This window comes from Balaenoptera ricei, chromosome 1 (assembly GCF_028023285.1).
Source record: "Balaenoptera ricei isolate mBalRic1 chromosome 1, mBalRic1.hap2, whole genome shotgun sequence".
Classification (NCBI taxonomy): domain Eukaryota; kingdom Metazoa; phylum Chordata; class Mammalia; order Artiodactyla; family Balaenopteridae; genus Balaenoptera; species Balaenoptera ricei.
Genome location: NC_082639.1, coordinates 171,324,670 through 171,347,694, shown reverse-complemented (window position 1 = coordinate 171,347,694; position 23,025 = coordinate 171,324,670). Strand labels below are relative to the sequence as shown.

The following is a 23,025-nucleotide window of genomic DNA, read 5'->3' as shown; positions in this document are numbered from 1 at the left end:
AATAGTGATGATGAACAGGTAATAAGGATTTATCATGATGGAGAATAGAAATGTTTGGACTTTCCAAGCTATGTCGGAAGTGGGAAAGCCTGAGGACACTGCCCTGTTGAGTCCCTCAATCTACCAGTAGCAGGAGGTAGGGGGTGGGGCAAGAGGCTACCTCATTAGGCATGAGCCCTTTTGAGATTCTTTAATGTTCTTAAGAAACTATTAGGGCTTCTCTGGTGGCACAGTGGTTAAGAATCCGCCTGCTAATGCAGGGGACACAGGTTCGAGCCCTGGCCTGGGAAGATCTCACATGCACGGGGCAACTAAGCCCGTGTGCAACAACTACTGAGCCTGTGCTCTAGAGCCCATGAGCCACAACTACTGAGCCCATGCGCCACAACAACTGAAGCTCACGTGCCTAGAGCCCGTGCTCCGCAACAAGAGAAGCCAACGCAATGAGAAAGGAAGGAAGGAGGGAAGGAGGGAGGGAGGGAAGGAAGGAAGGAAGGAAGGAAGGAAGAAACTATCAACCCTACCTTGATGGTCACCCAGCACATGGATGTTCCCTGTGCTGCTAGAGAATTTTACCTCAAACTATCTACTGTCCTGTTTTTTTTGTTTGTTTTTAATTTATTTTTGGCTGTGTTGGGTCTTCATTGCTGTGTGCGGGCTTTCTCTAGTTGTGGCAAGAGGGGGCTTCTCTTGTTGCGGAGCACAAGCTCTAGGCATGCGGGCTTCAGTAGTTGAGGCACTCGGGCTCAGTAGTTGCAACTCTCGGGCCCTAGAGCGTGTGGGCTTCAGTAGTTGTGGCATGTGGGCTCAGTAGTGTGGCTTGTGGGCTCTAGAGCGCAGGCTCAGTAGTTGTGGCACACGGGCTTAGTTGCTCTGCGGCATGTGGGATGTTGCCGGACCAGGGATTGAACCCGTGCCCCTGCACTGGCAGGTGGATTCTTAACCACTGTGCTACCAGGGAAGTCCCTACTGTCCTGTTTTAATCAAAAGCTCAATCATAAGAAATTGATTCATGGAGGACTGCCTGAGGATAATTCTTTTATACTTCTCAATATCTAAATTCTATTCTTGGGTCAAGCCGGACTTTCATAAAGGCTCACACATCCTCAAAGTGCATTTCTTTGACCTTTCATGAAGTTGTTTTTAATGAACTGGCTTTTAGTTATGTCCGCAGCTTACATGAGGAGAACCACCAGCTTCAGTCCTGAAAGGCTTATTATTGTGTTTATGATAGGGATATTGGTAAAAACGTCTATCACAACTGAGGGTCTTCTTTATGAGAACCCAGAGGAGAAATTTTTCTCACAACTGCATACGGGGAGCAATTGCCAACTTGCCATATTTAGGGCACTCTTTAAGTTAAATCTTTTGAGAAAGCTCAATATATAAAGGAACACAATAAACAAATGCTTATCTAAAAGTAATATTTTAGAAAAATAATTCTTAGAAATTTAGATTCCCGAAATTTTCTAATTCTTAGGAGATTAATTTTTTAGAAAAATAAACCCCCAAAATACTATCAATTGAAAGAAAGTAACAAACTGCCTTTTTTTGGGGGGGTGTGGTCTACATAGGATACTTCCAAAAGTTTCAATAGCAACATTACTTTCTTTTTTTTTTTTTAAAGATTTATTGATTGATTGATTGCTATGTTGGGTCTTCGTTTCTGTGCTAGGGTGTTCTCTAGTTGCGGCAAGCGGGGGCCACTCTTCATCGTGGTGCGCGGGCCTTTCACTATCGTGGCCTCTCTTGTTGCGGAGCACAGGCTCCAGACGCGCAGGCTCAGTAGTTGTGGCTCGCAGGCCTAGTTGCTCCACGGCATGTGGGATCCTCCCAGACCAGGGCTCAAACCCGTGTCCCCTGCATTAGCAGGCAGATTCTCAACCACTGCGCCACCAGGGAAGCCCCAACATTACTTTCCAATTAGTAGAAATAAGGGCTGAGGAATCTCTGTATAATTAAAATCTAATTATTCTTAACTGAAATGTGGCAGTAAGAATGTGACCTGCAGTAAGAAGTAAAATGGCAGGTGAATTCTATGCATTGTCAAGTGGGAGCAATGAGAAAATTTTAAATGGCATATTACAAAGCTTATAAAACCAAGTATATAAATAGTTTAGAGAATCATTTATTAAAATATTTATATATATTAAATATTTAGAACTTTTTATACTAACTTTGTTTTCTTCACTACTGGTTTTATTATCTCTTAATAAAGCTCTAATGGATATCTCAAATAATTTCATAACTAGAGAAAGCCGAACCAAAAGAATTATTAGAAAAAGGAAAATAGTCTCTTAAGAAGTTACAGCCCACAAATATAATATGATTCTATTCATATGAGGTACCTAGAGTAGTCAAATTCATAGAGACAGAAAGTAGAATGGCGGTTGCCAGGGCTTGGGGGAGGGTGGAATGGGGAGTTACTGTTTAATGGGTACAGATTTTCAGGCTGCAAAATGAAGAGTTCTGGAGATGGACAGTGGTGATGACTGCACACAACAATGTGAATGCACTAATGTCAAAGAACTGTCCACTTAAAAATGGTTAAAATGGTAAATTTAAGTTAGACATATCCTACCGTGATTTATTTATCTTTTTAGTTTATTTTTTAAAAACTTATTTTCTTTCTTTCTTTCTTTATTTTTGGCTGCGTTGGGTCTTCGTTGCTGTGCGCGGGCTTTCTCTAGTTGTGGCGAGCGGGGGCTACTCTTTGTTGTGGTGCGCAGGCTTCTCATTGTGGTGGCTTCTCTTGTTGCGAAGCACGGGCTCTAGGCGCGTGGGCTTCAGTAGTTGTGGCTCGTGGGCTCTAGAGCGCAGGCTCAGCAGTTGTGGCTGAGTTGCTCCGTGGCATGTGGGATCTTTCTGGACCAGGGCTCGAACCCGTGTCCCCTGCATTGGCAGGTGGATTCTTAACCGCTGCGCCACCAGGGAAGTCCTCTTACCATAATTTAAAAAAAAGGGAAGTTATGACCCATTTACACTACTATTCTGATGTTTAATCCTATAATTCTGATTAAGCATTATACGTTATGGAAAACTCAGGTTCAAAAAGTAATTCAAGATGTGCTACAACTTTTATGTTATTTCAATAATTACATCTATATTGAGTCACAGAAATCTATTCTTATAGCACATAAGAGTCTGCAATCAGCAATGATTTTTATTCATATAGTTGAGTAGAAAACAAATAAAGCGGAAAATTAACATAATCGTACCACCATAACATGGTGACTGTTACTTTGCAATTTCTTGCCAGTCTTTGAACATATACATAGAAACACATATCTCTAAATGCAAATCAAAACTACAATGAGGTACCACCTCACAATGGTCAGAATGGCCATCACTAAAAAGGTTACAAATAACAAATACTGGAGAGGGTGTGGAGAAAAGGGAACCCTCCTACACTGTTGGTGGGAATGTTAAATTGGTGCAGCCACTATGGAAAACAGTATGGAGGTTCCTCAAAAAATTAAAAATGGTGTTGCCATATGATCCAGCAATCCCACTCCTGGTCATATATCCAGATAAAACTCTAATTCAAAGATACATGCAGCCCTACATTCATAGCAGCACTGTTCACAATAGCCAAGACATGGAAACAACCTACATGTCCATTGACAAATGAATGGATAAAGAAGATGTGGTACATATATACAACAGAATACTACTCAGCCATAAAAAAGAATGAAATAATGCCATCTGCAGCAACATGGATGGACCCAGAGATTATCATACTACGTGAAGTCAGAAAAAGAAAGATAAATACCATATGATATCACTTGTATATGGAATCTAAAATATGACACAAATGAACTTATCTACGAAACAGAAACAGACTCACAGACATAGAGAATAGACTTGTGGTTGCCAAGGGGGGGTGGGGGAGTGATGGATTGGGAGTTTGGGATTAGCAGATGCAAACTATTATATACAGAATGGATAAACAACAAGGTCCTACTGTATAGCACAGGGAATTATATTCAATATCCTGTGATAAACCATAATGGAAAAGAATATGATAAAGAATATATATATATATATATATATATTCTTTTTTTTTTTTTAAAGGAATCTTACTTTTGTGTGGTCAAAGCTGGCTAAGATTGGACAGATTTATTTATAAGGTTTATTTATTTATTTATTTATTTAGGCTGTGTTGGGTCTTCGTTTCTGTGCGAGGGCTTTCCCCAGTTGTGGCAAGCGGGGGCCACTCCTCATCGCGGTGCGCGGGCCTCTCACCATCGCGGCCTCTCTTGTTGCGGAGCACAGGCTCCAGACGCGCAGGCTCAGTAGTTGTGGCTCACGGGCCCAGTTGCTCTGTGGCATGTGGGATCTTCCCAGACCAGGGCTCGAACCCGTGTCCTCTGCATCAGCAGGCAGATTCTCAACCACTGCGCCACCAGGGAAGCCCCATATATATATATTCTTTTATATACATAAAAAACTGAATCACTTTGTTGTATAGCAGAAATTAACACAACATTGTAAATCAACTATATTTCTTCAATAAAATAAAAAAGAAAAAAACACACATCTTTGTATCCTGTTTTTGTGAGATAAAGTTTGCTCATCAGTAAAATGGAAATAATATTCATTTGAATATTTAAATATTCAATTGAAACAGTTCAAAAGGCAGTTGCAAGGATTAAGCATATTCATATTTGTAAAGCACCTAGAACACAGTAAGTGCTTAATAAATATCACTTTTTATTATATCAGATATTCTTATCTTAGTTCATGAAAATTTAACGGATATGTTTCTTGGTAAGAAGTTATATGTTTTAGTCTTACGGGGCACATTTTAAAAAACATATTGAGAATTTTGGGTCTCTTAGTGGAATTTTTATCACTATTTTAAGGACTGCATATTACCTCAAAGCACTTGGCAGACATCAAATAACCTTTCTGACTTTCTGAGATAAGGGTAAGTTTTAATGACATTTATAGGAAGAAACAGAAATTAAGAAAAAAAAGTTCTACTTGTCCAAGGGGTTTTCAGTGATAAACCTCTTATTACCACATCATTACCAGAAACACCCAATAGAATATATAAAAAAAGTAGTATGTCATTGCTTGTTTTTCTCTTAAGAAACTTAGACTCCAAAAGATACTGAGAAGTTGCTCTGACCCACAGATCTTTAGATTTTTAGGACCAAGACTAAAGAATTTTATTCTAATCTCCCCAAAATATTTCAAGTATTAATTGGAAAAAGAGGAAATAGTATATATAAAACAATCTGGGGAATTTAAGTAAAAAGCCAGCAAACTTTGAAATAGAAAGGTTTATTAAACATTAAAAAGGCCAATTTTTCTCACTTCTGTCTGAGTCTTTATAAAGACTGCCATGGGCAGGAGGTCTGCCTTGTGGACTCTGCCCTGAAATTAGAGATTCTGCTTCCTCTCCCTCTACCCTGCTTTAGCTTTAGCCATCAACAAAGATCTTTAAGCAAAAACATTCAAGGCCTCTGGAGGGAAAAAGATAAGGATGTGAAATGCAGTGCAAGCAGCTCTCCTCAGAGGGCAACAGAAAGTGCACCGTCACTCAGGCCAGTGCGGGTCCCTTCCTCTGGAGCGGGTCTGAGAACACGACACGCCCATAACCGCTGCAAAAATACAGTCTAAGAATAAACAGCCAAAAGCCCTCCTTTGCCTTTAGCATAGACAGATGCTGAGAACTGACTATATAACAGTCTAAACCACAATCTCACAAAAGTTGCTTTTAAAGTCAAATAGATATTTATCAAAATGTCTTTTTCTGGTTTCTTTTCTTTCTATAGTCACAACTTTGTGCATGGAGGCTGCCCAAAGGGCCTTTCTATCTAATTCTAGGCCCTTCCTCCTTAACCTCAACATTTATGTTTTTGTTTAAAAAAAAAACCCACAAAACATTCTCCGTACCCCTCCCCCCACTATATGCATATATGCTCATGATAGAAAATTTGGAAATATAAAGCCACTGAGACAGAGACAAGCAGGGCCTGACATCCAGCAAGTGGGCCTTGGTGTCGCTACGAGCTGGCTGGGCCCTCACAGCTAGGCAGTGGTGCTCTCCTGTGGAACATAAACAATTTCACAGAACATCAACATCAGAGAAGGCCACTCCGTGACCAGGATGGATCAAGAGAAAAACAAGATTCCTGCATCATCATGTCTGAACACAGATAAAATGTGAACACTGTCCAAACCACAGAATGGTCAGACATTGCCTGTCCCGGCTAGTGTAAATGACAGCTGCTTCTTTACCAATCACAGCCTTAGCCTTGGTCTAGTCTTCCTTCTTGGTAAGATTTATTAAGACCCTCAATCACAGAATAATGCCTGGTTTTTGAAAGCAATTCAGAGCAAAGCCCCTTAAACTCTTCCCAAACCTAACACAAACACAAATTACTGAAGTCCTTTCTAACAACCTCTTACTGAGTCGCCCCACAGTTCTCTGTGGTGCGGGTCCTCCCTCACTTCAAAGAGAAACAAGCCCTGCTTGTTCAACTCCAAGTGTGTTCCTGGTCTCTGACTGGAGGGCCCTGAGAAGGCAGAAGAAGTAACCTGTAAGCCCATCCCCAAGAGGCAAGCACTGTTCATATTTTGCTATGTTTTCTTCTTGACTTTTTTCTTTATATTTCTTTATATAGTTGAAATCTCTAGGTTACTCAGTTGCCTTCATTTTTCTCCCTTTCTCAGGAATGAATCAATATGCCTGTTGTTGTTTTATAAACATTCATATTATCTTTTCATCTAGAAGAAAAGCTCTTTATAAATAAGGACTATGTCTTATGTGTCTTAGTCTCCCCACAGTATACACACAACCAGGGATATATTTAGTTTACAATAAATACTTGTTGACTGACTAGAAGATCATTCATTTAGGTTAATATTCTAGTATTTTATTTTCCTAATAATTTTATCTTTGAAGTGGGGCCTTTACCCCTGAGTCCAAGAGCTAACAATTTTAGCAAATAGCGCTGAAATTCTAGATGAAGGAAGTGTAAACTTGTTCCACGGTGCCGAGTACCATACAGTGGATGACATATGTCTGGAAGAATGAGCCAATCATTCTTCTGGGTCCAAATCTGTAAGGCCCTCAACACCAAATACCTCATGAATTATTACTCCAATCTTTGCCTTTAATTAGTGATCTCCCACAGGCAAGTGTGAAGGTATCATCATTATATCATTATCAGAAATTTACAGAAACAAATTAGGATTGTATAAATGTGCCTGTGTGTGTATACATACATACACACATATGTTAACCAAAGCAATCAAAACAACATGGTACTGGCACAAAAACAGAAATACAGATCCATGGAACAGGACAGAAAGCCCAGAGATAAACCCACGTACCTATGGTCACCTAATCTATGACAAAGGAGGCAAGAATATACAATGGAGAAGACAGTCTCTTCAATAAGTGGTCCTGGGAAAACGGGACAGCTACATGTAAAAGAATGAAATCAGAACACTCCCTAACACCATACACAAAAATAAACTCAAAATGGATTAAAGACCTAAATGGAAGGCTGGACACTATAAAACTCGTAGAGGAAAACATAGGCAGAACACTCTTTGACATAAATTGCAGCAAGATCTTTTTTGATCCACCTCCTAGAGTAATGGAAATAAAAACAAAAATAAACAAATCTAACTAAACATAAAAGCTTTTGCACAGCAAAGGAAACTGTAAACAAAACAAAAAGACAACCCTCAGAATGGGAGAAAATATTTGCAAATGAAGCAACCGACAAGGGATTAATCTCCAAAATATACAGACAGCTCATGAAGCTCAATATCAAAAAAACAAACAACCCAAACAAAAAATGGGCAGAAGATCTAAATAGACATTAACCAAAGCAAACAAAAATGCCTTGATGCATTCATTATCAAACTTGATTGATACAAAGAAACAAAAGTACATATAACTAAAGAAGGGGTTCTTAACTTTGGCATTATTGATATTTTGAGTTGGAAAATTCTTTGTTGTGGGGCTGTTTTGTATGTAGCATGTCCAGTAGCACCATCACTCCCCTGCCTTGGTGATAAACAAATGTCCCGAGACATTGCCCTTGGGGTGAGATGGGTTGCTGGTCATGGTAAAACTGCCCTAGGTTGAGAGCCACTGAACTAAAGCAATGTGTTTTCATGGCTTTGACCACCAGCTATGTGCTGATGACAGGCGAAACCATAACCCAGCCAGAGGACTCCTCTGAACTCCCAACCACAGGACTAACATCCTGCTACACGTCTCCCCTTGGATAGTGCCCAAGCACCTGAAACTCAAATAACATCACCTCCTCATTCCTAAATCTCTTATGCTGACAGATACCACCATATATTCAGCTGTTCAAGCTGAGAAATCATCTTCCTTTTTCTTTACCCCCCTAACTCTATAGTTAATCCAATGTCCTATTAATTAAAATCTTTAAATAGTCCCCACATCTATGTCCTCTTTGCTATTCCCCTGATATTGCCTTAGTTCCGGCATGCCTCATTTTACAACCTTTACTTTCACCTTCCTCCAAGCTGGCTTCCACACTGCTGTCAGTGGGGTCTTGTTAACCCCCAGAGCTGGTTATCCTCCTGTTCCCCCTCCTGCGGGAGACAGTTATGAACACTGCTCTGTGCACTTTTAAGTAAGGGTGGCCCAGTGAAGTAGGAACACAGAATCTTCCGTTGCCAACACAGAAGGAAAATACTAAAAAAAAAAGTTAAGTTTAAAAATTTACCAGTGGCAACCAAATAAAGAAAGGGGGTAAACCTTATGTTGTAAATGTTGAAAAGTGGGTTCCAAGGAAAGAGATCATTCTGGAGTGGCTAGTAATTAGGCCTCCATTCCTGGGAAGCAGCACTGAGGAAAGAAGCTAACAAAATCTTATGAATGTCCATTAAGATTCCAATCCGGAGAGAAGCAGTTTTTGGAGCAGATATCCCTGGGAAAAGCTAAACACAAACCTTCAGATATACTATCAGGGGATTTCAGCAGAATCAGGAAGAACCGCCAAGGTATGCCATTCCCCAGGAGCTGCACAGCACTGGGGGCACAAGCACATAGGAATGAGACACGCTCTGCATGAAGAGAGCAGGTCCAGGCATCAGGCATTTCACAGGGTCTCTTTCAGAAGAGAATAAGTTCAGGCTTCCTTATAATGGTCAAATCAGTACCAGCTTAGCTCTCTTTCCCACCCCCAGGCTATAAAAATGTGGAAAGAAAGCAATTAACCAGACCTCAAATTGTAATGTGTGAAGTGTAGGAAAACTAGTTCCAGGTAGAGTGAGAGGGTGATGAGAGAACTCATTCACTCTACACCAGGACAAAGAGAAGGTATGGATGAAGTAACAATCAAGTTCATTTCATGAACTTGGGAGTTCCAATGAAAGGAAGGAAAAAAGGAAAAAAAGAGAAGACTTCAAGTTTAATCACAGTGAGTGCAGTAGAAAAAGACAAATTAAAGCAAGTAGACAGGGGCTTCCCTGGTGGCGCAGTGGTTAAGAGTCCGCCTGCCAATGCGGGGGACATGGGTTCGAGCCCTGGTCCGGGAAGATCCCACATGCCACGGAGCAGCTGAGCCCTTGCACCACAACTACTGAGCCTGCACTCTAGAGCCCGTGAGCCACAACTACTGAGCCCACGTGCCACAACTACTGAAGCCCATGCACCTGGAGCCCGTGCTCCACGGCGGGAGAGGCCACCGCAATGAGAAGCCTGTGCACCACAACGAAGAGTAGCCCCAGCTCACCGCAACTGGAGAAAGCCTGTGCGCAGCGGCGAAGACCCAAAGCAGCCAATAATAAAATTAAATAAATAAATAAATTTAAAAAGTAAATAAATAAAAAATAAAGCAAGTAGACAAAAGATACAGAAGACAAAGGGTATCTAATGTAAGAATAATCAGTGACCTTGAAGAAATAAATCCAACAAATGATACAGAAAAAGTATTCATACATACAACACAGAAACATTTCCCTGGAATGAAGGAAGAATTGCACCTACAAAATAAAAAGGCACACCAGACTCTAGTTCTTCACTACTCAAAATAAAACTCCACTATCACCACCACCAGCAACAGCAACAACAAAAAACTGACAGGGACATATCTTATTTCAGTTATTAAACTTCAAAGATAAAGAATTTTTCAGGGATCCAAGCAGAAAAAGCAAGTCACCTACCAAAGAGAAAACAAAGATCAGACTGACCTCAGACATTTTACAAACACATTCAATGCCCAAAATCATGCTGCAATTTCCACAAAGACCAGAAAGACTGTGCGACCAGGGAAAAATTGTATCATTTAATATATCATTTAAGTATAAAGCTAATATATCATTTAATTATAAAGACAACAGGCAGACATTCTTAATCATGAAAAGAACTTGAGGAATACAGTTGAATAAACTATTAATAAATGGAATAAACCTGATGATGAAATACAGTCAACCAAATGACAAAATAGAAATAAACTAGAAAACATAAAAGCTGTGGCAAAAGTGCTGGTTGTGAGTACTGTATCTATTTAAATGTGAAACTAAGAATATGACTCTAGAACAGAACGTAAACTTGATGACACTGGGCAAATAAAAAATATACAGGGAACAAAAGCTGGTAAGTGGAAAAAGGGAAATACAAGAATGCTAATTATCTAACTTTCAGAGCAGAAATTAAACTGATGCCATCTAAAATGAAACGTGTACTTGGAAGTTTAATAATTCCTTTAGTTTTGTTTTCTGTTAAATTTCAAATACATTTAACTTTATTTAAATAACGTGTTAAATTTATTCTCCTTCCTTCTTCTCATTCACTCAACCATCCACCCATCCAACAACCCATTCTGCATAAAGATGTTTGGAATGATGTCTGCACTAAATGTTAATGCAGATTATTTTGCAGTAGTTCAATTTAGGGTGATCTGCTTTCTTCTTTGTATTCTGTATGCACTGCTTATGATTTTTATAAAAAGAGCAAAGTCAATACTGTACAGGCATCTTAAAAGTTGGCACATACCAACATGGAGGACAGAATTCAACGTTGTGGCTTCAAAACTCAATTTTTCTCTGGATATTTAAAATGGGCCTATATCTATTTACTTTTCATCTCCATAAGCTTCTATTCCATTTCAAATATGCTCTGAGAACAATTCCTTTAAAGTAACAAAGATCTTACAGGCTGGGCAAATATTTAAAGCTACAGAAAAGACAGTGATTAGGCACCCTAAATGATTAGTTATCTGTATTTAAAATGCAAGAAACATACACAAAAATATACCATTTCCTTTACTCACTTTTGTGATAGTTTTTAAGATGGCGAGACGATCTGCTGGGGGTGGCAAACCCACAAAGAGTGTTTTGTCCAGGCGGCCTGGGCGCAGGATTGCAGGGTCAATGATATCTAGAGACGAAGGGAGGAAAAAGGCTTAAATAAATGAAACAGAATCTTTTACAAAATATAATTAACATGAGAGATAGGAAGAGTACATTTTTAAGAGAAAAAGTTGATAGTTTAGACTTTTTTACAGTTAAAAGATTCTGCTCATCCTTAAGAAAGTGAAGTCCACCCGCCTCCTTCCTGCCCCCAACCTGCTTTTCCTTCAGGATTCTCAATCTCAGATGATGACCCCTACCTGCCCCCCCAAATACCAGGCAGGTTTCTCCCTTCCCTCTAACTGGAGATACATTCTATCAATTCTATTGAGTCCGCTTCCCATTACCTAGACCCTAAGTCAAGGCCAAATGTAATGCCCGCCTAACTGGTCCTATTTCTAAACTTCCCCTCTCTGGGACCCCTTAGAATGCTGCCAAGGTTATCTTCCTAAAATACATATTCAATTCTCTCAACTTCTGCTTCCCACTACAGATTGAAGCCTAACACTTGCACCCTCATGTGTCTGACAAGCCTAAGGGTCACCTGACTCTACAGGGCAAAGGTTCTCAAAATTCTGGTCTCAGGAAACCTTTGCACTTTATCACACAGCATATACAATCGGCTTTCTTTTACTCAACATACTTATTTTGAGATTCACCTAGGTTGTTATTTGTATTAGTACTTAATTCTTTTTTATTGCTGAGCAGCATTCCATTGTATGGGTATGCCACATTTGTTTTTTAGTTCTTCTGTTGACAAACATTTGGTTTGTTTCTAGTTTTGAACTACTACAAATAGAGTTGCTATGAACGCTCAAGCACAAGTCTTTGTATATGCTTTCATCTCTCTTTAGTAAATACCTAAGTGTGGGATGCAAAGCAGTACGGCTATAACACCCTGTAGGTGCACATTTAACTTTTAAAAATCAACAAACTGTTTTCCAAATGAGTTGTACCATTTTACATTCCCAACAGCAGTAGTATATGAGAGTTCAAGATCCTCCATATCCTTGTCAATACTTAGTATAGTCTTTTGTTGTTGTTGCTGCATTATGATTTAATCTAACGGCACAAAAATTTGAAATTACACCTCCTCTAGATTTCTAAGAGCAAGGTTATGCATGCCTCCATATTCAATTCTCACTGTTACATTTGAACCATATAGTGAATTTTACATCATGATGGATCAACTTAGGATTCCCATGAAACACCTCAAATTATATAAAATGGAAGCAATTTTTAAAGTTTTGTGTAAAGCTTTCATGCTAACGATAAAAGCCTTTTTTTTTAAGGGAAACTTTGGATTATAATGTATCAGGTGGCTCTACCTTAAAATGTTGATCACTGAATATCATGGACTTTGAACTGGCTTCTACTCCTAAAAATGTATCATCACTTAGGTGGACAACCAAAAACTCCCTTCGCTTCAAAAGCCGCAACTGTGTTTCTTACAAAATAAGATTTGTGTAACCAACTGCCTTCTATGGGACAAGAACTTTGGTAATGGTGGGTTCAACTATTACACAATTATGCTAATATTTTATTTTCAGAAGTACTTTACAAGAAAATATAAGTATGGCTTCCAATAGGAATGTTATACCTGGACTTGGTACCAAGCTCAAATTTTAGTTTTGCAAGGAAAAACAGGCTTTCAGGTTAAACAACAATTTGTAACCAAAACTTTAATCCCAAGGATTCTCACAAAACATATAACAAATGACAGCATGAAAAAAAATCTTGCACAGCAACTCAAAGTTCAGCTCTACAATGTACCCTTAAACTGGCAGGACACTGGTATTTTAGTCTCAAATTTCCAAATAAATAATGTTACAAAGAGCTATGTATTCATATACAGCAATCAGAGAAGGAACTTCTGACCTAAAGCAAAGGGAAACTAATTTCTTGAAACTTCTTCGATTCTACACCAACTGGACAACCTCTTGTCCAGGGTGAACACTAAGTGGAATTTTTAAACCTCTAATCTAGTTTAAGGGTGCAGCTTTAATTTTTACCTGCTGGCTTGTGTTCACAGCAGGTTTTAAAGACTGCTTGCTTAACTACAGCTGCATACCATATCCCAGCTATGGAAAAAGTCTTTTCAATTTTTGCCAGTTTTGTTTCCATAATATTAAACATCATACTTTAGCTGGGCAGGAGTTGGAGATTTATTATCAGTCTACGCAAGACTAAAATTCAAAGCAAATTCAATTTTGCTTAAGGGAACATTGTAAAGTAACAATTCTTGATATTATATGCCTCATATCGTCCATTTCAAACCATAGAGAATTACACCTTTATGCGTCACTGTGCCAACAGACAGACAAATGTGAACAGCTAAAACATCTTAAAAATGCACCAAGCTTGGACTTCCCTGGTGGCGCAGTGTTAAGAATCCCCCTGCCAATGCAGGGGACACGGGTTCGAGCCCTGGTCTGGGAAGATCCCACATGCTGCGGAGCAACTAAGCCCGTGTGCCACAACTACTGAGCCTGCGCTCTAGAGCCCGCGAGCCACAACTACTGGGCCTGCGTGCCACAACTACTGAAGCCTGCGCGCCTAGAGCCCGTGCTCTGCAAAACAGAAGCCACCGCAATAAGTCCGCACACCACAACGAAGAGTAGCCCCCACTTGCCGCAGCTAGAGAAAGCCTGTGTGCAGCAACGAAGACCCAATGAAGCCAAAAATAAATAAATAAATAAATTTATTAAAAAAGAAATGCACCAAGCTTATGAATTCTCAAACAAAACTTGAATTTTCTGTACATACTCCTGTCAAATGAAGTTATTTCCTGTACACCACTCCTCCTCTTGCAAACCGGTCTTCTATTTCCTTTCATTTGACCTAGATCGGCTACGAGACCTAGAGAAAGTTCGGGACGGCTTGTGATTTCTCTCCCAGGACGGCTATTTCTCTCTCTTCTCCTATCTCTAGAAAGGGACCTGCTCCAGCTGTAGGAGAAGGCTCTCTGTCTTGGAGATCTGTGGCTCTGCAGCGAGGGAGGCCTCCTCCTTCAATAATCATCTTGAGGGACTTCCCTGGTGGCGCAGCGGTTAAGAATCCACCTGCCAATGCAGGGGACACAGGTTCGATCCCTGGTCCAGGAGGATCCCACATGCCACAGAGCAACTAAGCCCATGCAGCACAACTACTGAGCCTGCACTCTATAGAGCCCATGAGCCACAAATACTGAGCCCACGTGCCACAACTACTGAAGCCCTCGCGCCTAGAGCCTGTGCTCCACAGCAAGAGAAGCCGCCGCAATGAGAAGCCTGAGCACCGCAACAAAGAGTAGCCCCCACTCACCCCAACTAGAGAAAGCCCACCCGCAGCAACGAAGACCCAATGCAGCCAAAAATAAATAAATAAATAAATAAATAAATAAATAAAAATAATCATCATCTTGAGGGTGACGACCCCAAGAAGGAGGTGGGCCAAGATTTCGACTTCTCTTTTCACCATTCAACAGTTCCACTCTTACTCGGCAGCCACATAGTGTTCTCCCATCTAGCTCTGCCTCTCTGGGATCTTCAAATTCAACAAAAGCAAAGCCAGGAGGGTTTCTAGCAACCCACACACTTTGGATGGGTCCACAATAGCCAAAAGCTTGTTCCAATTCGGTCACTACCATTGTTTCTAAGACTACCTACATAAAGTTTACAGTCTAATGGACAGGAATCATGATGCATTTCGAGATCCTGGGCTAGAAACGCAGAGGCTCAAATCCACACACCCTCAGCTGGGTCTTTCCGGTCCCCTCCCGCCGGGCACCCGCAGATGCTCTCGCAAACCCAGCGTCCGAGAAATGGCCTATAGTTAGTCTTTTTCATTTTAGTCAGTCATTCTAAGGTTTGCAGTGATATCTCACTGAGGCTTTAATTTGCATTTCCTTGATGACTAATGATGTTGAGCACCTTTTCATGTGTTTATTTGCCACCTGTATACTTTCTATTGTGAGGTGTCTGTACAAATCTTTTGCCTATTTTTAATGTCTTTTTTGTTGTTGTTGAGTTTTGAGTTGTGTTGTTGAGTTCATTATATATTCTTTATCAAATAACATACTTTGCAAGTATTTTCTCTCAGTCTGTGGTTTGTCTCTGTATTCTCTTAGTGGCATCTTTTGAAGAGCAGTTCAGTTTATTCATCTAAGAAATCTTTGCTTAATCCGAGACAGAAAAAATTTTCTCCTGTGTTTTCTTCCAGCAGTTTTATAGCTTTGGGTTTTCACTGGTCTTTGATTCATTTGGATTCATTTTTGCATATGGTAAAAGACAGGGATTAAAGTTCATTTTTCTTGCATATGGATATCCAACTGTTCCAGCACTATTGAAAAGGCTATCCTTTTTCCACTGTATTGCCTTTGTGCTCTATAAAAAAAAAATCAATTGTCCAGATATTTGTGGGAACATTTTTTAATTCTACTATCCAATGATCTATATGTCTATGTCTATGCCAATACCATGCTGTGAAAACATCTTTTATCTTAAATATACAAACAGAGATCTTACAGCCAGATCTGCATGCCCCAAAATAAAGCTTGATATAAAGAATCCCAATTGTACTTAGAAAGCATTCTTAGTTTAGAACTTTTATAATCATTTTAATTCTCTGACAACATCACATTTAGTATTTTATTGTTTATTATTTTAAGAAATTATTTACTTATTCTATTTACAGTAAAAAGCATCCTGAGTAATCTATACACCATAAAGTATGTGTGTGTATATATGCGTTAGATGATTTAAACTATGCTCCACCAAAAGCTCTTACAAAATTCTATGTATTACATCTTTTCTCAAAGAAAAGCTGGCTCAGACTAGACAATTCTGTTTCACTAACAGGCATCTTAAACATGGCATATTTAAGACTGAGATACAGATCTTTTCCATCACCTCCCCAAACAGGGCCCTACCATTGTTCTTCCCATCTTGTTTAAAGGCAACTCATCCTTCCAGTTTTTTAGGCCTAAAACTTGGAGTCACGCTTGATTCCATTCTCCCACGTCTATATCCAATTAGCAAATCCTGTCAACCGTATGACACAGTATATTTAGATTCTTTCTACACTCCCAGGCGTCACCTGGTTCGAAGCATCTCGCAGCACTTAGATTAGTTTTACAGCTTCCTAAGTGGTTCCCTACCTAACTGTGTCAGAATTTTAGGTGGAAGACTCAAGATATCAATTCTTATCTTTGCAATGAAGAAGTCACCAACAATTCCAAAGATTTAAGAACAAAATCCATTCACTTACAAATGAGACAGATGCCTGAAGAGGAGGAACTCTCCCTCAGATCTGTTGATTAAAAAGCAACTATTATTCTATTAAGTACCAAAAAAACACTAAAATTTAAGAGCTAATGGTAGCAACTTTCAACTCTAGGAAAACAGTATTTTGTTACAAATGGACCCTCAATTTTCAACAATGGTGCCAAGACAATTCTATGGGGAAAAAATCAGTCTTTGCAACAAAGGACGCTGAGACACGTGACTATCCACACACAAAAGGATGAATGGACACCTTCTTCACAACATATAAAAAATTAACTCAAAGTGGATCAAAGACCTAAAAGTGAGCACTAAAAGTTTAAAACTCTTGTAAGAAAACATCGGAGTTAATCTCTGTGACCCTGGGTTACGCAGTGATTTCTCAGGTATGACATCAAAAGTACATGTGATTAAAAAAATAAATAAATAAATTGAACTTTATCAATTTAAAACTTTTGTTCTTCAAATGATACCATCAAGAAAGTAAATAGACAACTCACAGATTGGGAGAAAATATATGTGCTAATCACATATCTGATCATGGACTTGTATCTAGAATAAATAAAGAATTCTTACTACTCAATGACAAGAGGGCATTAACCCAATTAAAAACTGGGGTAAGGATTCAAACAGACATTTCTCCAAAGAAGATATATAAACAGCCTACAAGCAAAAGAAAAGATGTTCAGCATCATTAATTATCAGGGGAATGCAAATCAAACTACAATGAAATACCTCCTCACATCTACTACATGGCTATAATAAAAAAGACAAACGATAACAGGTGTTGGTGAGGATGTGGAGAAATTGGAAGCCTCATACACTGCCTTGTCACAATTACTAGTGCAAATATAAAACGATTCAGACATTTTGGAAAAGAATTTGGCAGTTTCTCAAAATGGTAAACATAGAGTTACCATATGACCCAGCAATTCCACTCTTGGGTATCTGCCTAAGAAAAATTATAACATATATCCAAACAAAAACTTGTACATGAATGTTCATAGCAGCATTATCATAATAGCTAAAAAGTACAAACAACCTAAATGTCCATCAACTGGTGAATAAACAGTATGTGGTATATCCATACACTGGAATATTATCCAGCAATAAAAAGGAATGAAGTATTGATACATTCTATAACATGGATGAAACTTGAAGGCATGTTGAGTGAAAGAAGATAGATACAATAGCCCACATACTGTATGATTCCATTTACATAAAATATCCAGAATAGGGAAATCTACAGAGACAGAAAGTAGACTAGTTGTTGCCTAGGGTTGGCAGTGGGGGAAGAATAGGGAGTGACTGCTAACAGACACAGATTTTCTTCTTAGGGTGATGGAAATGTTCTAAAATTAGGTTATTGGTATGGCTGCACACCTCTGTAAATATATGCAAAACCACTGAATTGTATACTTAAAATGGGGAAAATTTATGGTACCACATATCTAAATAAAGCTGTATTTTTTTTTTAAATTAGATCCTCAGACTAAAGAGATTATCAGTATGTCCAGTGAAATAAAAGTTACTAAAAGATCAGACAGCCTTCATGAATCAGAAGTAGATCTCTTCTTATGCTTCATAAACAAATATTTACTGAGTTCTAGGATGCACCAGGGTACCTGTATATCAGCAGAAGTAATGCCAGGGCCTATGTTAATTTTATAAGGGCAGTACTTACCAAAGGGCAAGATATACTGGCTTGACCATGGCACCAAGTCATTGTTCAACTGCCTTCAAGAAGCATTCAACCATAATCCAAGGCCATTCAGAATAAATAGGTAAGGGAGCATTGCATTTGACTTGGTACTTAAGTGGCTGAATATCTTACTATAATAAAATCAGTATCTTCTTTTAAGTCACCCACTCTTTCATCTGACAAATAACTGTGGGCTTACAATAGGTAGAAACCGTGAACTTGAAGCTCTCTCTCAAATATAAGGCTGCAGACTTACTCCTTGCCTAGAAGAAGCTTACACATCATAATTTACTTATTTATTTTTTGGACTGCACCATATATGGAGAGCAGAAACTCATTCTAGATACTGAATTGCTACTGGTAAGAAACGGACACCTACTCAACAGAAGAAAAAGTAATAAGCTGGTGTGGCCATTTGGGTTACATAACCTATGCGTGCTGCTCAGGAGTGTTTTTAACCAGCTAGACAGGGGTTAAGTGGGAACTGTTCCGCAAATGAGAACATCCTTTACAGGACTTGGTATCTGAAGAATGGAATGCAAAGATGTGTATAGGAGAGTTAAATTTAGGGCATCTGTGCTCAAGATGTAATTTGCACCAGGAGCTCCATCTCCTTTGGTTGAGCACAGGGAACTGGTTTATTTCCACAACAGGGTATGGACTTTGGTACACCACACGTTAGAAGAAGGCTGTCACAGTTCCTCAGAACAACCAGAGGTAGAATGGTGAGAGGATAGGATTTTAATTTACTTCCTAAAAATTAGTACCTCAAAAATTAGGGAAAAAGGATAAAGACAGAGATGGAAAATAGGTGAAAAGAACTCTAGTAGATCAATTCAAGAGGTTTAAAACCCACCAAGTGCGAAGCATACAAGTGAAACAAACAAAAAAGTCACATAAAAAGGATCAGAATGACATCGAAATTTTAAAAGAAAAAAAGCAATGCCTACAAATTACAAAAAACAAAATTTTCAACTCAAAATTCTATATCCAGCCAGGCTACCAATCAATAATGAGACTAGAATAAAGATATTTTCACATATATAAGAATTCAAAAAAAATTTACCTCCTACATGACCTTTCTTAAGAAAGCCACTGAAAGATAAGCTCTAGCAAAATGAAAGAGCAAACCAAGAGACAAACATAAGATCAAAAACAGCGCAAAACAAAGGAAAGCAGGAAAAGGAAGTCCTGAAATGACAGCCATTTATATCACAGACCTAGATGGCACCAGTCCAGATTGGAGCAGGAGGATAGAAAGCTCCAGAAGGGAGGTCTCCAAAAACAAACAAAACGTCAAATGGAATTGATACATCATCTAGATAAATAATACTGACTGATGTATAACATAGTTGATGAAGAATGGGAACACAGAAAACAAAGCAAAAGAAAAAAATGAGGGTTACTAAATCTAAGAATAAAAAGGTTTTATGAGAAGGAAACCTAATCATGGTGTGATTCTTGGGTAAGCGGAGAGAAATTTTTTCAAAGTCATGGTAATGTAAGTGTTGACTAGTGATTTAACCAAAAGTTGTAATAAATCTATATTATAACATGGGGAGGCTGGAGTGGCAAGAACAGATGGTGTGCATGGTGTGGCAGTGATGGTGGGCTGGGCTATGTGTGTGGAGAAAGGGTGAATGTAAGATAATGAATCTTCATTCATTGAAAAGAAGTTAATGGGTAGTGTGTGAAATTGATAAGACATAGCAGTATGAGCATATTGTTTGAAAATATGGAGGAAACACAGCAAAAAAATAATGGCTCAAGGATTTTACCAGTAGAAGCCTCTGGGATGGGGGCTGGGGGACGTAGAGGACCAACAGTTTTTGTTATAAGCTTTTCGGTGTCATTTGATGTTTAACTGATATCTCCCTGTGTGGGTTTTTCTTTTTCATGCCATTCACCAACTGGATCCACAACCTCGAGGCTTATTATGGCCATTCTCTTACGGAGTTTGTCAATTTACCAGAACCGTGTCACACAAAACAAACACTGTTCAAAATCTGAGACATAACAAAACAAACTTCAGTATGCAGAGGTGACTATGGTACAGAATGCAGAGGAAATGAACTTGTGCTTTAAAGAAAATATAATTCGGTGGGTGCCTGAGGGTCAAATCTTGGTTTTGCCACTGCTAACTTATCTGGTGGCAAACTAACTAGAATCTACTAATTACTGTGAGCTTTACTGTGAGGATTACCCGACAGAACATGGGAAGCACTCACTGCAGTGGTTGGAATACAAGTGCTCATACGATAATTATGATTATTTGGACTCAGGCAGACTGAGATTCAAATCTCTGCTCCACCCTTGTCAGTTCTACTTGGGCAAATAATTTAACCTAATTTAATTAAATTAAAATAATTTAACTTTTGCAACAGGAAGTATATACATCATAGTACTTTCCTCACAGGGTTGTTGTGAGGTTTAACAAGGTGAACACTTAACACATTACTGACTGGGGGATTTTTGCAAAAATTAATGCCTATGGCCATAATACATCTCTGGTCAAAAATGTGTTAACAGAGCGCTTAGCATTTATTTAGCAAGGCTCCATGAACTCCAGTTGTTATCACTGATGGGTTTTTTTTTTAATTAAAAATTTTTTTTACTGGAGTACAGTTGATTTGATGAGTTTTAAGTAAAGAAAATGGGATAGATTTATTTTCACCCCCTTTTAGAGATACTTTAGAACTGAAAAGACACCTGTGTACTTCTCTCCAAGTGCTCTCCATCTCAGGAAGTAAAAACTTTTACCTAGTTTTTTAGGCAAAAAAAAAAAATCTGTTTATTCTTTCTCACATCTACATCTAATTCCAGCACTTTCTATAGGTTTTACCTTCAAAATATATCCCAAAGCGGGGTCAGCTCCCCACTGATCACTTCTTACTTCTCCCACCAAGCCCACATCAATTCTCCCTTGGACCATGGATCTTCTAACCCCTTTGTGTCAAGTACTCCTTTGGGAATATAGCAAAGTTTATGGACTCCTTGTCAAAAAAAGTGTTTTTAAATGCATAAGGCAAAATGCATAGGATTACAAAGAAATCAATGGTACTAAAAGTTATCAAACTGCTAGAAAAACAAAATTTTGATATTAATAATATATGTACTTCCTTATTTATTTTTTAAAATATTTTTAAAGAAATACTGTAATCTTTTGTTGCCAAAGTCTTGTCTAATGAAGGAAGAACAAATGCTTCTTTGTTTAAACACTCTTTTATTTATTTATTTATTTATTTTTGGCTGTGGTGGGTCTTCGTTTCTGTGCGAGGGCTTCCTCTAGCTGCGGCAAGCGGGGGCTACTCTTCATCGCGGTGCGCGGGCCTCTCACTATTGCGGCCTCTCTTGTTGTGGAGCACAGGCTCCAGATGCGCAGGCTCAGTAATTGTGGCTCACGGGCCCAGTTGCTCCGCGGCATGTGGGATCTTCCCAGACCAGGGCTCGAACCCGTGTCCCCTGCACTGGCAGGCAGATTCTCAACCACTGCACCACCAGGGAAGCCCATACTTCCTTATCAATAACCTTAAGCAGCAGGTCTGATAGAATTGTAATTTTGGAGTAGTATGGGTATAAACAGTATTTTGTGATATCTGCAAAGACTGTAAGGTGATAGAGAAACAGCTATGATTTTACTGGTTGACAGCTGCAGATACTACTTTGGCTCGTCGCCAACATTCATAATTCAAGGAGATGCTAAATTTCAGTTAGGGGTTGGTGAAACTGAGATGAAAGTTTTTCACGTTCAGGTTCACAGACCCCCCTAAATTCTAACCACAGATCCCCAAGGTTAAGAACACCATTTTTGGTTAATTTTTGTAAAAGGTGTAAGGTCTGTGTCCAGATTTTTTTTTTTTTTTTTTTGCATGTGAGTGTGCAGTTGTTGCAGCACCATTTGTTGAAAAGACTGCCCTTTCTCCATTGTGTTGCCTTTGCTCCTTTGTCAAAGATCAGTCGACTGTATTTGTGTGGGTCTATTTCTGGTTTTGTTCCATTGATTTATTTACCTTATTCTTTCATCAATATTACACTTCTTTTGTTTTTTTAAATAAATCACTTTTTTTTTTTTTGCCTGTGCCACACGGCTTGTGGGATCTCAGTTCCCCGACCAGGGATTGAACCCAGGCCACAGCAGTGAAAGCCTGGAATGCTAACCACTAGGCCATCAGCGAAGTCCCCTACACTCTCTTGACTACTGTAGCTTTAAGGTAAGTCTTGAAGTTGGGTAGTGTCAGTCCTCCAACTCTATTCTCTCCTTCAATACTGTGGTGGCTCTTCTGGGTCTTTTGCCTTTCCATATAAACTTTAGAATATTTGTTGATATTCACAAAAAAAAACTCACTCGGATTTTGACTAGGATTGTTTTGAATCTACAGAACAAATTGGGAAGACTGACATCTTGACAGTACTGCATTTTCCTATCATATACAAGGAATATCTTTCCATTTATTCAGATCTTTTTTGATTTCTTCCATCAGAGTGTCATGGTTTGCCTCATATAGATCTTGTACATATTTTGTTAGATTTATACCTAAGTCTGTCTCTCTCTCTTTCTTTCTTTTTGGTGCAGATATAAACGGTATTGTGTTTTTAATTTCAAACTCCAATTGTTCATTGCTAGTATTTACCAATTGATTTTTGAAAGAGGTGCAAAAGTGATTCAATGGAGGAAGACAGTCTTTTCAGTGAATGATGGTGGAGCAA

The 23,025-nt window shown here is 38.9% G+C and overlaps 1 protein-coding gene and 1 pseudogene across 3 annotated transcripts in view; both read right to left on the bottom strand.

Annotated features, from left to right (window-relative positions):
* Positions 1-23,025, bottom strand: part of NVL (nuclear VCP like) — a 103,284-nt gene that overhangs the window by 20,560 nt on the left and 59,699 nt on the right. Inside the window, exons 19-20 of one of the 3 annotated variants that reach the window (XM_059941905.1) lie at positions 16,603-16,644; positions 11,277-11,383 (exon numbers count right to left, since the gene is read on the bottom strand). In XM_059941905.1, coding sequence (XP_059797888.1) covers positions 11,277-11,383; positions 16,603-16,644 — 149 coding nt within the window. Of the gene's footprint in view, positions 1-11,276; positions 11,384-15,698; positions 15,720-16,602; positions 16,645-23,025 lie in introns of those variants that run through there. The other 2 variants (XM_059941914.1, XM_059941909.1) reach the window with 2 other exon arrangements.
* On the bottom strand, positions 14,081-15,041 carry LOC132354039 (serine/arginine-rich splicing factor 3-like; annotated as a pseudogene).